Consider the following 16,583-nt stretch of genomic DNA (forward strand, 5'->3'; position numbering starts at 1 on the left):
TGAAATTTGTTTTGCTGCAGCAGTACAGTAAAAATACCTGAAGTTACCATAAATTACAAAAATAAATAGTGGAAAAGAAGAAATAATATGTGTGGCATTCTGCTATCTGATAAGTACACATTCAGTACTAGTTATCATTCATTGAAAATGCATGTTTTTTTATATATACTGAGAATCTCTAATCGAGGCAGACTTATCAAATAAAGCCAGTTGTTTACATGCTGCTTTCAATTTCAGTGGATAGAATGACAGGGATAATGAAAGTATAACAATAAAAGCCCTTACGATTTTCAATCTGTTCAAAATTGTGAAGAATAGTAGATTTTGGAAATGGGGAAATAAATAACATAGAACCCATGAACACTACCTCATTACTTTTTTATTTGTATTTTTGCACTACTTATTTAATTTAACTATTTAGTATATATACTGTAATTCATGTTTTTTTCCTCTATTGCTTTGTTCTGCTGCTGCAAAGACGACAAATTTCATGGCATATGCCAGTGATGTTAAATCCGATTCTGATTCTGAACAACATTCAAGAAGCATTTAGATAAGACACATGAACAAAAATAAAACAAAGATATTTATACCATTTGCAGGCAGATGGGCAGTTTAATTGACATCGTGGTCAGCACAAGCATTATGGCCAAAGGTCTTGCTTCTATGTCGTACTCCAGTTTATATGTATGATCTTCTATCTTCTAAAATGTTAGTGTTCATGGACTGTTCAGAAATCGGATGGTGGAGGGAAAGAAGCTGCCTCTGAATCATTGAGTGTGGGTCTTTAAGCTCCTGTGCTACTTTTCCAATGGTAGTGATGTAAAGAGGGCATGTTCCAGATGGTAAGAGTCTATGCTGATGGATACTGCCTTGCTGAGACACCACCTCTTGAACATATCCTCAGTGGTGGGGAGGGTTGTGTCAATGATGGCGTCTACAATCCTCTGCAACTTCTTGACATCCTCTGCATTGGAATCTCCATACTAGACTGTGATGCAACCAGTCAGCATGCTGTCCATACATCTACAGAAATTTGTAAGAGCCTCCTCAAACTCGTAATAGAGACACTGGTATGCCTTATTTATGACTGCATCAATGTGTTGGGCCCAGCAGGATAGATCCTCTGAAACTTGAAGCTGCTCACCCTTTCCATTGCTGGGTTGAGGACTTGGTTTGCATTCTCCCGACTTCCCATTCCTGAAGTTCCAAATCAATTCCTTGATCTTGCTGGTGTTGAATGCATGGTGGTTAGGAAATCTGAAGGGGTAGATTGAAAGGGATGTGGTATAGTAAGAGAAATCCAGAGTTTGTGGCCTGGACTGCTAATTTCACAAATAGTGGGGTTAAAAAAAAAGTTATAATTGCACTGGAGGTAAGAGGTGGAGGAAAATTGAATTCTTGCACTGTTGTGTAGCTAGAAAAGATGAGATGAAAAAGGGCAAGACCATCAAAGAATGTAATCAAGGAAAAGCTAATTTTCATTTTAAGGTGCCTTTAAAAAGAAAAAATATAATAGTCATTGCTGAGCAACACACACAAAATGCTGGAGGAACTCAGAAAGCCAGGCAGTATCTATGAAAAAAATATAGTCGACATTTCGAGCCAGGACCCTTCGGTAGGACTGGAGAAAAAACCAGTCCTGTCGAAGGGTCTTGGCCCGAAATGTCGACTGTTTTTTCCATTGATGCTGCCTGGCCTGCTGAGTTAGTTCTTCCAGCATTTTGTGTGTATGTGTGTGTGTTGTTTGGATTTCCAGCATTTGCAGATTTTCTTTTGTTTGTATTAGTCATACCTCATTTGTTAACTATATTATTCACTACTGAGATCAGAGATATTAAAACATTTTACTGGAGGACAAATATTCTGAATACTATCTGGTGAATGCACCTGTAAGGAAGGTAGTTTATAGGCTAGTCCCATGAATATTGAATATGTTAAATACTTGTGATCATTATTTTTCAGGTGATGTTGATTTGAAGGGAGAATTTTTGTTAATTTAGTGAGTAACTGCTCTTCAAGTCAAGTTAAGTCACTTTTATTGTCATTTTGACCATAACTGCTGGTACAGTACATAGTAAAAACAAGACTACGTTTTTCAGGACCATGGTGTTACATGACACAGTACAAAAACTAGACTGAACTACGTAAAAAAACACAGAAAAAAAATTACACTAGACTACAGACCTACCCAGGACTGCATAAAGTGCACAAAACAGTGCAGGCATTACAATAAATAATAAACAGGTCAATAGGGCAGGTGTCAGTCCAGGCTCTGGGTATTGAGGAGTCTGATAGCTTGAGGGAAGAAACTGTTACATAGTCTGGTCATGAGAGCCTGAATGCTTCGGTGCCTTTTCCCAGATGGCAGGAGGGAGAAGAGTTTGTATGAGAGGTGCGTGGGATCCTTCATAATGTTGTTTGCTTTGCGGATGCAGCGTGTAGTGTAAATGTCCGTAATGGTGGGAAGAGAGACCCCGATGATCTCAGCTGACCTCACTATCTGCTGCAGGGTTTTGTGATCCGAGATGGTGCAATTTCTGAACCAGGCAGTAATGCAGCTGCTCAGGATGCTTGCAATACAACCCCTGTAGAATGTGAAGAGGATGGGGGGGGGGGGGGGGTGGGAAATGGACTTTCCTCAGCCTTCGCAGAAACTAGAGACGCTGCTGGGCTTTCTTTGCTATGGAGCTGGTGTTGAGGGACCAGGTGAGATTCTCCACCAGATGAACACCAAGATATTTGGTGCTCTTAATGATCTCTACCGAAGAGCCGTCGATGTTCAGCAGAGAGTGGTCGCTCTGTGTCCTCCTGAAGTCAACAACCATCTCTTTTGTTTTGTTCACATTAAGAGACAGGTTGTTGGCTCTGCACCAGTCCGTTAGCCGCTGCACCTCCTCTCTGTAAGCTGACTCGTCGTTCTTGCTGATGAGACCCACCACGGTCGTGTCATCAGCGAACTTGATGATGTGGTTCAAGCTATGTGTTGCAGCACAGTCATGGGTCAGCAGAGTGAACAGCAGTGGACTGAGCACGCAGCCCTGGGGGGCCCTGTGCTCAGTGTGATGGTGTTGGAGATACTGCTCCCAATCCGGACTGACTGAGGTCTCCCAGTCAGGAAGTCTAGGATCCAGTTGCAGAGGGAGGAGTTCAGGCCCAGAAGGCTCAGCTTTCCAATCAGTTTCTGAGGGATGATTGTATTGAATGCTGAACTGAAGTCTATGAACAGTATTCGAACGTATGTGTCTTTTTTGTCCAGGTGGGTTAGGGCCAGGTGGAAGGTGACGGCAATGGCGTCGTCTGTTGAGCGGTTGGGATGGTACACAAACTGCAGGGGGTCCAGTAGAGTCTTGATATGCCTCATTTCAAGCCTCTCGAAACACTTCATGATGATGGATGTGAGTGCAACGGGAAGGTAGTCATTTAGGCAGGACAAGAACTGTTGTGGTATTTTTGTCCACTTACATAAGCAAGCTGTGTTGGTTTTAATAATTTAAGCAAAAAACAATGTTCCAGCAACATAAACATTTACAATGTTTCAGTGAGTAGTTATTCTTGATTATTTATTTAAATTTGCAAAGGAGTACACTCTCAAGTTTCTTGAACTACATTTTCAAATTGTGAACATAGAACAATACAGAACAGGAGCAGGCAATTTGGCCGACAGTGTTGTGCTGAACCAGATAAAAAGCAATCAAAAACACCCAAACACTAATTCCTCCCACCTTCACAATGTTCATCTCCCACTATCTTCCTTACATCCATCTGCCTATCCAAACGTCTCTCAAAAGCCTCTAATGTATTTGCCTCTACCACTGTTCTAGACAGTGCACTCTGGGTGGGCGTCCATTACTCTCTGAGTAAAAAATTTACCGCTCATATCCCTCTTGAACCTACCCCCTCTCACCTTCAATACATGCCCCCGGTATTAGACTTTTCTACCTGGGAAACAGATACTCCTTTTCTTCTTTACCTATGCCCCTCATAATCTTGTAAACCTCAATCAGATCCCCCCTCAGCCTCCGACGCTCCAGAGAAAACTACCTAAGTTTATCCAGTCTCTCGTGATAGCATCTCCCCTCTAAATCAGGCAGCATCCTGGTAAACCTCTTCTGCACTCTCTCTAAAGCCTCAACATCCTTCCTATAATGGGGAGACAGAACTATACGCAATACTCCAGATGTGGCCTAACCAGTGTTTTATAAAGTTGCAACATAAACTTGTGACATTTGAACTCAATGCCTTGACTAATAAAAGTAAGCATTCCATCAGCCTTCTTAACCATCTTATCACCCTGTGTAGCCACTTTCAAGGAGCTATGAACTTGGATCCCAAGATCTCTCTGCTCAGCAACACTGATAAGGATCTTGCCCTATCAAGGTGTAACACCTCACATTTATCTGGGTTAAACTCCATCTGCTATTTCTCTGCCCATATCTGCACTGTATCCTTTGCCAGTCTTCTATAATCCACAATTCCATCAATCTTGGTATCATCCACAAATTTACTAGCCCATTCATCCAGGTCATTTACATGTATCACAAGCAGCAGAGGTCCCAGGACAGATCCCTACGGAACACCACTAATTACAGACCTCTGGCTCAAATTTAAGTCCCTTCAACCACTGCCCTTTCTCTTCGATGCACAAGCCCATTCTGAATCCAAACAACCAATTTGCCACAGGCCCCATGTGTTTTAGTATTCTGGATTGGCCTCCCATGGGGACTTAGCCAAATGCTTTGCTAAAATCCATGTAGACAACATTCACTGCCCTATCTTCATCACGTCTCTCATGTCACCTTTTTAAAATAACTCAATCAAGTTGGTGAGGCATGACCTGCCCTGCACAGAACCATGCTGGTGCTTCCTAATTAGGCCAAGTGTTCATATATCCTATCCCTAAGAATTTTCCTCAGTAATTTCCCTACAACTGACGTGAGTGTCTCCAGTGTGTATTTCCCAGGATTATCCCATATTCCTTTCTTGAATAGAGGTTACAACATCAGCCACTCACCAGTCCTCCAGAACCTCGCCTGTGGCTAGAGAAGACACAAAGATACTGGTCAAGGCCCCAACAATCTCATCTCTGCCTCCTTCAAAAATCTGGGGTAAATCTCATCAGGGCCTGGGGACATCCACCTTAGTACTCATCAGGAGGTCCAACACTTCCTCCTTGACCTAATGTATTTATACATTACTCTGTTTACCATTGTACAGAAACCAGCTGGTAAAAATTATACATTCGTGTGGCCTCCTGAATCTTTGTTGCATTGTTTTAATGAGTCATACAGACTAGAAAGGCTGTAGAGATACAACAAACTGCTGATGCTGAAATGTGAAGCAATAAATAATCTGATGGAGGAGTTCAACAAGGAAGTGTCAATAAAACCTGCATCAGGATAGATCATTTGTCTTTAGTGTTGACAGTTCCTTTCTCCCACAGATACTGCTTGACTTGCTGAGTTTCTCCAGCAGATTGTTAGGTTTGATGCTTGGTTAGTTATCCAAGTGTATAAAATTTAACTAGAGCAAAGGTATGATGTTTTTGTTGCCTCAGGTTCTCCGTGGAAAGGATATACTTGATTGCATTAGAGGATAATTCTTCCACTTCTTGCATATTGCTCTCTGGAAAGTGTATAACAGATGAGTATAAGATTAATACAGTTCCATATGATTCAATGGTTATAATTGAAGCTTGAATGAAGATTGATGTTATACATTTAGAGAAACAGAAGTTGTATTATTGATGCTATGCTATGATGTTATTAAACCTAACAAGTGAACTGGGCAATGCAGCTGATTAGCACAGTGTGGCATTTGGGTTCCAATTCCAGTAGCATTGGATGTTGCAAGTTTCCTGTCTCTCAATAACTTTAAGTACATATAAGAATCTCAGTTCGGTTTTCCCTCAATGTCAGAATATAGCATTCCTGAGTGCTCATGATTTGCTTAAAAAAAAATTGAAGTAACCTTGTCTGGCCTTGGAAATGTTAAATTGCTGAGGGACTGACTGTGCTGTCCTTGATGTAGAAATGTTTCGTGTCAACATAATGGTAAAGGGAGATATCTTTCACATTATGAATGGATAAATAACTTCACTTGAATATTTCAGGTAAAATTTTGTTCTTAAAGATTAGGAGTCAAAATTAATTTCATTTTAAGTGTTTTATTTTTTCATCTTCAGGGAATTAATTGAGCTACTTGCATTATCCAGAAACCAAAAAATTGCACAGCCAGGTGAAGAAAATCAGGTAAGTAATGAAAATATCTTTGTATTATCTGGAATGACTTCTATTAGGGTGTTATTTAAATTGTGCTGTTGTACTTAATCTAACACAATAAAAGAAAACCTAATTCACATCAGCTTAAAATGTGGAAATAATCAGTATTAAGTGGAGGGCTTTGCTCAGAAGCATTTGTTTATTTATTACAGTTGTGAATGTCTGTAATGTTTTATATTGCTACATGTATTAAAATCTATATATCCAAATTATGTTTTAAAGATCTTAGATATGAATATGGTTACCACACAAATAACATTCAAGTTAATGAAAAACGCTTGTTTACCCATCAAAAAATTTGTTACCTTTCCAGATCTTGAATCTGTTGATTCAGAAGGATGGAGAATTCCAAGAAATAGTAAAAGTTGCATTGGAGCAAGGTAAAATCCAGGAGGAAATGCACCTTCTGGAGAAAGAGGTGGAAAAAAGAGATGGTGACATCCAGCTGTTACAAAAACAGCTCAAAGAGGCTGAACACATATTGGTGAGTTATAGCTGCAGTTTTTTGAAAGCAGTCATTTAAAGATTTTTTTGTTTTATTAATTGATAGATGATTAAGAATCCTATATCTTCAGACTAATGTATTGGCTTTTAAAACCTCTGATCACATTATTTAAATTACCTGATATACTTCATAAAAGATGTAATAAAACTACAGGTTCCCCCATTATCCGAAGGTAGAACATTCCTTTGAAACCGTTTGTAAGCCGAAATATCGTAAAGTGAAGAAGCAATTACCATTAATTTATATGGGAAAAATTTTTGAGTGTTCCCAGACCCAAAATATAACCTACCAAATCATACAAAATAACACATAAAACCTAAAATAACACTAACATATAGTAAAAGCAGGAATGATATGATAAATATACAACCTGTATAAAGTAGAAATATTGTATGTATGGTGTAGTTTCACTTATCAAAATCGGGAAGACAGCAAGCCAAAATCAATTTGGAGGGAAAAAAATCAGCACATACACGCATGTGCACACAACTGCCCGCTCAAGGCTTCACGGTCATGGTAGTCTTTCTCGGGGTAAACACACGTATAAAGCCAACGTCTTTTTTTTCGTAAAAGTGGAAATCCTCTTTGGTTAGTGAAAACAGGTACTAATGTAGGTCTTTCGTAACAGCGAGCTGTTGTAAAGCGAACGCTTAAAAAACGGGGGCCACCTGTATTTATAAACTTTATTAATCTTGATGCTCACACTTTGCCAATTCTGTTAATGTTTATTGTAAATTTCATATATTGTTCTGCTCTTGCTGTTTTGGGATTCTACCTATAATGAGAATTGCACTTTACCTGGGAAACATGCACCAGACTACCCAAATTCATATTTCTTACTCATTTTGTCACTATTATCAAATTAGGTACATTGGTCTATTCTGCTTTGTAAGAAACACAGGCCAGAGACTTGTACCAAATTCTAAGCTGACAATTTGCTAAAGAAGCATTGCATGTTCAGTTAAGATAGCAAAATGTTTGATTTTACATTTTCAGCTGTTTATAAAAGCTTCTTTAAGGTTCTCAAAGGGGAGCAAGGACATTATTGCAAAATACACTGAATGAACGTCATAAGATAGGTCATCTGTGCTGCCACATTTCCTGCATTGATTTTGTTGAATTTCTAACTGTGTTGCATTTCGTATTTTATCTGCAAATGTGTAAGTTTTAGAGGTCATTGATAAGAAGAACTATGTTAATTTATCACTCATATTGCATTATCTATGCAGCACCACTGGGATAGCTAACTCAGCACAGACCCAGGAATTATTAGTTTGAGTCATAGAGCAATACAGTGTGGATACAGGTTCTTCTACCCAATCACTCTATGCTGACCACAATATCCAAACAGCTATTCCCATATCTTGCATTCACCCCATATTATTGTACCTCCCTCGATCACTTTTTCTCTGGCAGCTCATCCCATATACTCACCATCCTTTGAGTGGAAAAGTTGCCCCAAACGTCCCTTTTAAATCTTTCCCCTCTCACCTTAAACCTATGCCCTCAAGTTTTGGACTTGCTAGTCCTTGAGTAGACCATTACCACCCATATAAGTTTAAACACTTCTATAAAGTCAACTCTCATTCTTCCATGTTGCAAGAAATAAATTATTTCTGCACTCTTTTCAATCACATCTGCAGTATAACAGTATGATCAAAACAGTACACAGTAATCTGAGTGTGGACTCACCAGTGATTGACACAACTGCAACATAATGCTGTAACTTTGAAACTAAATGCGCAGACTAATGAAGGCCAGTGTGTTAAATCCCTTTTTCACCACCCTGTGTGATACCACTTTCAATGAACTGTCACAGGTTTCTCTGTTCCATTATACTTCATAATGTAAGTCCTGAGTTGGTTTGACCTTCCAAATGCATCACCTCATACTTAGCTATTCTGAAATCCATTCATCACACTTTAGCCTGCTTCCCTAACTGATTGTTTCTCCTGTAATCTATGATAACCTTCTTCAATATCAACTACACCTCCCAATTTTGTGTCATAAATAAACTTACTGATCAATCCTTGTGCTTTTACATTGTTGTATCATGTCATCTGTATGTCTTCTCTATGCGGTGAGGTGGTGTACGTGGGCTCACTGTCCATTCAGAAATCTGAAGGTAGTGGGGAAGAACTGTGCCTAAAAGATTGAGAATATGTCTTCAGATTCCTATACCACCACCTTGGTGGTAGCACTGAAAGGAGGATGTGTCCTGGGTGTTGGGGGTCCTTAATTGCCAGATGCCACCTTTTTGAGGCATCGCCTTTTGAGGATATCGTCAGTGCTGGGGAGGATGGTGCCCATGGTGGAACTGGCTGAGCTTGCAATTTTCTGTAGCTTTTTCTGATTCTGTGCAGTGGCCCAGATGGTGATGCAACCAGTTAGAATGCTGTCCACAGTATATCTGTAGAAACTTACGAGTGTCTTTGCTGACATACCAATCCTCCTCAAACTCCTAATGAAATATAGCCTCTGCTGTGCCTTCTTTCTAATTGCATCGATATGTTGGGCCCAGGATAAATCTTCAGAGATGTTGACACCCAGGAACTTGAAACTGCTCCCTCCTTCCACAGCTGATCACTGGATGAGGACTTCCTGAAGTCCACATTCACTATTTCTATAAACTACTCTCACATATGCCCTGATTTCACTTGCCATTATTTGGCCATTCTTACACTTCTCATTTGAAGAGATGTAGGTACAGTTGCAAGAAAAGGTTTGTGAACCCTTTGCATTTACCTACTTTTCTGCATTAATTATTCATAAAATGTCTGTTCTTCATCTAAGTCACAATAACAGACAGACACAATCTGCCTAAACTAATAATGCACAAACAATTGTACTTATCATGTCTTTATTGAACACATCGTTCAATCATTTACAGTTCAGGCTGGAAAAAGTATGTGAACCCTTGTATTTAATAACTGGTAGAACCTCCTTTTGCAGCAATAACCTCCACTGGACATTTCCTGTAGCAGCTGATCAGACTTGCACAGCAGTGAGGTGGAATTTTAGACCATTCCTCCATGCAAAACTGTTCCAGTTCATCAATATTTCTGGGATACCTTGTATGAAAAGTCCTCCTCAGGTTATGCCACAGCAACTCAATTGGGTTAATGTTTGGGCTCTGACTTGGCCATTCCAAAACACAAATTTTCTTCTTTTTAAACCATTCTGTGGTTGATTTACTCTTGTTTTGGATCATTGTCTTGTTGCATCATCCAATTTCTATTAAACTTCAAGTGACAAGACTGCTACACTGACATTCTTCTGTAAAATGTCTTGAAACAATTTTGAATTCATTGTTCCCTCAATGATTGCAAGCTGTCCAGGCCCTGAGGTAACAAAGCAGCCCCAAACCATGATGCTCCCTCCACTGTGCTTCACAGCGGGGATGAAGTTTTGATGTTCTGTTTTCCTCCAAACACAGCAGTGTGAATTTCTGTCAAACAATTCAACTTTAATTTTGTCTGTTCGCAGAACAGAAATGAAATACAGAACACATTAGAACACTACCAAACTACTACAGTACTGTAAAACTGTGTTGGTTCCTAATAGTTATCGACAGAGGTATTAATCCAGTGTATTGCATCGTGTTCTTTGGTTGACTGTAAATGAACAAAATCAGTGCACCTAGTGCAGATAATGGACTGCCTTCAAATAAATCTTTTGATGATTATATCTTCCAAATCTTCATTTTCATTATAACATTTAAGCTAACTATCAATACTTAAAATTCTTCGTAGTTGCAAACTTGTTGAAATAGTGAAATCTTTTCATTTTCACTTCCGCCTTTTCTGGCACTTTCTCCAAGCTTCAATTCTTGAAAACGCTCTGAGCAAAAAAGTTCTGAATTGTCTTGCTGGATATTACTCACCAACTGTCAGTGACAAAGGTCACTGCTTTTGTACACGCATGCAACTGATGCTATTTAAAAACTGTTCAGTCTAAACACAGTGTAGTGTTTTAAAGGCCATGCAAGTGCACGTGACTGACACTAATTAGAAACTGTTCAACAACAGTGTTCTGTGCCATTTAGGTGGCATTGTATCCCAAATAAATGAAGGCAGTCCTAGCTATTCTCGATCTGATTTTGTTCTTTTAGAGTTGTCCCAAATAAGCAGCTATCCAGATTAACTGATGGCCCAATTAACCGTAAACCACTGTATATACTTTCATTTCTGTTTCTCAGAAATATGTATGAATTCCAAGAAATTATTAAAGCTTAATTTGATCATGATTAGATGTCAGTCTTTCCTAAGACTTCAAAACTAACTTCATAGTAACTTAATGTAATTCTAGAAAAGATGCATTTAAATCTATATCTTTTAACAGTACTTGGAAGACATTTGTGCCTTTTATATGAAATATAAAATTTATCCTTTCTTCCCCGTCTCCCCACCCAAGGCCGCTGCTGTGTATCAAGCCAAAGAGAAATTAAAATCTATAGAGAAAGCAAGAAAAGGTAGGAAAAAACCCCCAGAAAATTGTTTAAGCATTGTATATTGCTACTACACTGCTGAGACAATTAAGCATAGTTCTACAATAGACTTGCTTTACAGAGGAAGATTGTGAATGATAATTAAACTATTGTATGCTTTTAACTATTGCATAACAATACTGATTTTTGACATCAATACAGTGACATTACATTGGTCTTCTAATAGTTCACTCAGCAAATTCCAGACCTCTTGTAGGAGGAATTCTAATGCTAAGTCTTTTGCATGCTTACTGTTGTGCAAAACAATTAAAATGCATGACAAAAAGTTTTGCAATTATGAAAATTGCTTGATAAAGTACTTGATATTGTATTAACGTAAATAGACATTCACTCCCTTTTGTTTTGAAATTTTACGTGAGAAAGCACAAAAGGAAAAATCTAAATATTACCAGAATTTGTGCTGAGTATTTTCATATTTTTTTAATATCTGATCATAAATGAATAATGGTTCTATTTTCTTTGCAGGTGCAATCTCATCCGAAGAGCTTATCAAATATGCTCATAGGATAAGTGCTAGCAACGCAGTAGCAGCACCACTAACATGGGTCCCAGGTAAGAACAACATAATTGGCATAATTATGCCAATAAGATACTGTGATTTTAAAATATTAATACTAATTTCATATTAAATATTCTTAATCACCTTGGACTATTGCATGCAATTCTGGTTGTAGGAAGGATGTAGAGGCTTTGGAGATGGTTCAGGATGCTGTCTGGATTTAGAATGTTTTAGCTATAAGGAAATGTTGGAGAAACATGAATTGTTCTCTGAGGAGAGATTTGATGGAAGTTTATAAAATTGAGAGGCATAGGTAGGATAGACTGGCAGAATGTTTTTTCCCCCCAGGATAGAAATACTGAATACTACAGAACATTGCTTTAAGGTGAGAGGGGGAAGTTTAATGGGAATGTGTGAGGCAAGTTGTTTTTTTTAACTGTGCCTGGAACATACTGCCAGAGATGGTAGTGAAAGCAGGTACAATAGTTCAGGGGCCTTTTGGAAAGGCACATGAACAAGCAGGTAACACAGAGGTATGAATCAAGTGCACACAGAAAGGGTTAGTTTAATTTGACATCATGCTCATTTGGGTCTTCTGTGCTGTATTGTTCTATGTTTAATGCAATTGTCGTATTTTCCCAAAAACAGCTTTGAATATATGGGTTTCATATAAAGTGCAAGACATAGATATTACACGTGCACCCCTTCCCTGAGGTGTTATCTGTTCAATCATATTCTGCTGCTTTCTCCCCCCCGCCCCGAAGCATACAGTTCTTTAATGTTCAATTATATATCTACTTATTTTTAAAGCTCTAGTGGATTTTTTTCATCACTGTAATAGTATATTTCATTTCATAATCCACCAAGCGTTTCCATTAATCCTTTTTGTGATGCCCTTAAATCTTTGTCCTCCTGCCGTGCATTTACTGATTAAATCATTGTTGGAAACAGATTTTGTTATAAAATCTATCATTCAGATGAGATATTTTACAACAAAAAACTTTGTTATAAAACTATTTGGCTCTGTTTGGCACCATTCATTCAAATCTAACGTGTTGGGTCATCCTCTATAAATTCAGTTAATGTGAGCTAGATCCCTCTGCAAGACCAGAAATTGGAGAATTAATGTGTGACGTCATGCAGCTAACACAATTCTAATATTAGTAAATGGGACTTTTAATCAGCTGTGTTCTGATTTTGTTTTAATGAACAAGTGTTGGCAATTTCTTTAGTTACACGTTAAATATTATTAAACAATTAAACAAAAAGCTTTGTATTGTGAATTGTGATTATGATACATGCTTTGATTTAGGTGATCCACGGAGACCATATCCTACTGATCTGGAAATGAGGAGTGGTCTTCTGGGACAACAAAGTAACCTTTCAACCAATGGAATGAATGGGCATTTACCTGGCGATGCACTGGCTGCAGGCAGATTACCAGGTAAAATCTAACAATACATAGATTATGATTTAAGGGTAGCATAGTAACAGAACATAGTGCTGTTGCTTCACAGCTGCAGTGATCTAGGTTTGACCCTGGCCTTAGGTGCTATCTACAGTGCCTATTAAAAAGTATTCACCTTCCAGGTGTATTTTTACTACAATCAATTGAAACACCTTGACTGCACACAGATCTCCATTTAACTAATTAATGTGATTTCTAAAACCATTTGGCCGCACCAGTGATGACTTGGTGTGCTGTGGGGGGGGGGGGGGGAGGTGAATACTTACGCTGTATATTTGTAATTAATTCAGATCACTTTGTAGGGATATGTTTTCACTTTGATATGGAAGAATCTCTTTCTGTTGATCAGTGTCAAAAAAGTCAAATGAAATCCACTGTGATTGAATATTGTAAAATAATAAAACATGAAAACTTCCGGGGGGGGGGGGGGGGTTGCTGAATACCTTTTATAATTCTGTATGTGGAACTTGATATTGGTATTGTATTATTATTGTTACATATTCACATAGAACATGAAACAGTACAGACCCTTGGGGCCACAATGTTGTGCAACATTTTAACCTACTCTACTATCAATCTAACCTTTCCCTCCCACATAGTCCTCTATCTTTCTTTCTTCCATGCTAAGCTCCTCTAAAATGCTGTTGATGTAGATAGGAGCATGTGCACCACCCCCTTTCTGAAGTCAATGTTTTGTTGATGTGAAGGGAAAGATTGTTGTCATGACACCATGCTACTGAGCTCCCTATCTCCTTCCTGTACTCTGACTCATCACAATTAGAGATACAGCCTGTTACAGTGGTATCTGCAAACCTGTAGATGGGGTTAGAGCAGAATCTGGTCATGGAGTTATGAGAGTACAGGGAGTAGAGAAGGATGCTGAGGAAACAACTTTGTCGAGCACCAGTGTATAGACTAATTGTGGCAGAGGAGTTGCTGCCTTTCCTTACTGTTGATCAGAAAGTCCAGGATCCAGTTGTAGAGGAAGGCATTAACTCCCACAGTCTGGAGTCTGGTGATGAGGTTGCTTGAAGCAGAGTTGTGGTCAATAAACAATAGGCTAACATAGGTGCCTTTACTGTCGAAATGCTTCAGAGATGAGTGCTAGGCCAGGGAATGCACTCACTGTGGACGTGTTTCGGCAATAAGCAAAATGCAATGTCGAAGTTGTTGTGGAAAGCTGGAATTGTTGTGTACCATGACAGCGTCTCGAAGCACATTATAATGGTAGATGTTAGAGGAACTGGGCTGTAGTCATTAAGGTGTGTCATTTTTTTTCTTGGGTGCAGGGGTGATAATGGCCTTTTTAAGCAGGAGGAACTGCAGTCTGAAGCAGAGAGAGGTTAAAAGTGGCTGTAAATACCTCTGCCAGCTGATCCATACAGGATCTAAGGTCACTACCAGGTATACTATCTGAGCCTAATGCTTCCCAAGTTCAAGTTTAAGTTCGGTTTACTGTCATTCAACTGTATACATGTATACAGCCAAATGAAACAACACTGCTCTGGACCAAGGTGCACAACACAGTACATATAACTCACATACACGAAGTACAACTACTACAAATAAATTAACAAATAATAAGGTGCATATACGATAGGAGTTTAAAAAGTCAACAGTATAACACTACTGGCGCTTTATAGATGATGAGACCTGGGTGGTGGCAGGGAGTTCAGTAATCTCACAGCCTGTGGGGGGGGGAAGGTGTCTACCATCCTAACAGTTCTTGTCCTAATGCAATGGGCCTCCGGCATGATGGTAGGGGAGTCAAAGAGATTGCTGGATGGGTGGAGGGGGGAATTACGACAACGCTGAGAGTCCTGTATATGTAGTGTTCCTGGTAAATATCCCTAATGGGTGGAAGAGAGAATCCATCACGATACGATCAAACTGTCAAATAAATCCAACCTGATCCACTTATCCCGAGAGTGGAATCTGTTGTCCTTACCCTGTCTAGTATATATGTAGTTCCAGGCCCACAGCAATCTGCTTTAGTCTTAACCATTCAATAACTTAGCAAGCCACTGAGTTCTACAACAATTAGTGACAGTTGATCTTGTCAATCCTGTTTCTCAATGAGTTCACTCACAAGATCAACCATTCCTCCAGTTCTCCTACTGTCTACCTTGGAGTAATTTGCAGTAGTGAATTAAGCTACGAATCAGAATGTCTTTTCTACATGGTTGGAGACCAAAGTATCCCGGGGAAAATAATGCAGCCCCAGCAAAACATGCAAATGCAAATACAAATTTGAACAGAAGGGAACAAGTATGTCAGCACCCACCCTGACAGTCTCCAGTGCATCTGAACCTAGTCACTGTCATGGGTAAACCTGTGGATCTGTTAAGCTAATCTTATCTGTTATACTAATGTCTGCATACCGGACTGATTAAATGTCTCAAACTAGTTCAAAGGCAGATAACGATCTGGCCAGAAGGAGCAACCTCCACATTACAGAGTAGTTTTGAAAACACAGACTGGAACATGTTCAGGGAGGCGGCTACCTATGACCATCACATTAATATTGATGAATATGAGAGATCTGTGACTGGCTACACAGAAAAATGCATCGAGAATATCACTGTTATTAAACACATCACTCCTCACTGCACATACACGGCTCCTCTGTGGAGAGAGTTAGGATCACCAAGTTGTTGGGAGTGCATGTAATGGATGATCTCACCTGGTCCCTCATTACCACTTCTTTGGTCAACAAAGCACAGCAGTGTCTCCACTTCCTGAGGAGATTGAAGTGTGTGAGGCTCTCTCTCCCCCCACCTTTTAAGCAATTTTTACAAGAGTGTCCTGACCAGCTGCATCTCTATCTGGTATGGGAATTGCAAGGCACCTGGACACGTCTGAACAAAGAATTGCGAGGACTGCTGAGAGGAGCATCAGGGTCTCTCTTTCACCCAGTTGAGATATTTATCAGGAGCGCTAGGTACGCAGGGCCCCTTAGCATTGTCGGTGATCCCTCCTATCCGTCCAACAATCTTTTTGACCCCCTACCATCAAGCAGGAGGGACCATAGCATTAGGACAAGAACAGTTAGGATGAGAAACAGCTTCCTCTCCCAGGCCCTAAAACTGCTCGACTCCCTGCCATCACCCAGGTCTCATCATATTTGAAGGGTCAATAGTGGTATACTGTTTACTTGTATCATAAATGCACCTTATTATTTGTTAATTTATTTGTGGTAATATTAGTTGTGTGAGTGTGTGAGTTATATATATGTACTGTGTTGCGCATCTTGGTCCAGAGGAATACTGCCTCATTTACATGTGTACTGTTGAATGACAATAAACTCGAACTTCAATATTTTT

General features: G+C 39.3%; 1 protein-coding gene across 2 annotated transcripts in view; it reads left to right on the forward strand.

Annotated features, from left to right (window-relative positions):
* The window catches only part of med4 (mediator complex subunit 4), a 31,753-nt gene that overhangs the window by 7,366 nt on the left and 7,804 nt on the right, over positions 1–16,583 (forward strand). For both annotated transcript variants that reach the window (XM_073045952.1, XM_073045954.1), the window contains 5 exons: positions 6,185–6,251; positions 6,595–6,765; positions 11,200–11,257; positions 11,759–11,845; positions 13,105–13,236. In XM_073045952.1, coding sequence (XP_072902053.1) covers positions 6,185–6,251; positions 6,595–6,765; positions 11,200–11,257; positions 11,759–11,845; positions 13,105–13,236 — 515 coding nt within the window. The remainder of the gene's footprint in view (positions 1–6,184; positions 6,252–6,594; positions 6,766–11,199; positions 11,258–11,758; positions 11,846–13,104; positions 13,237–16,583) is intronic.

Source organism: Hemitrygon akajei, chromosome 5, assembly GCF_048418815.1.
Source record: "Hemitrygon akajei chromosome 5, sHemAka1.3, whole genome shotgun sequence".
Lineage (NCBI taxonomy): Eukaryota > Metazoa > Chordata > Chondrichthyes > Myliobatiformes > Dasyatidae > Hemitrygon > Hemitrygon akajei.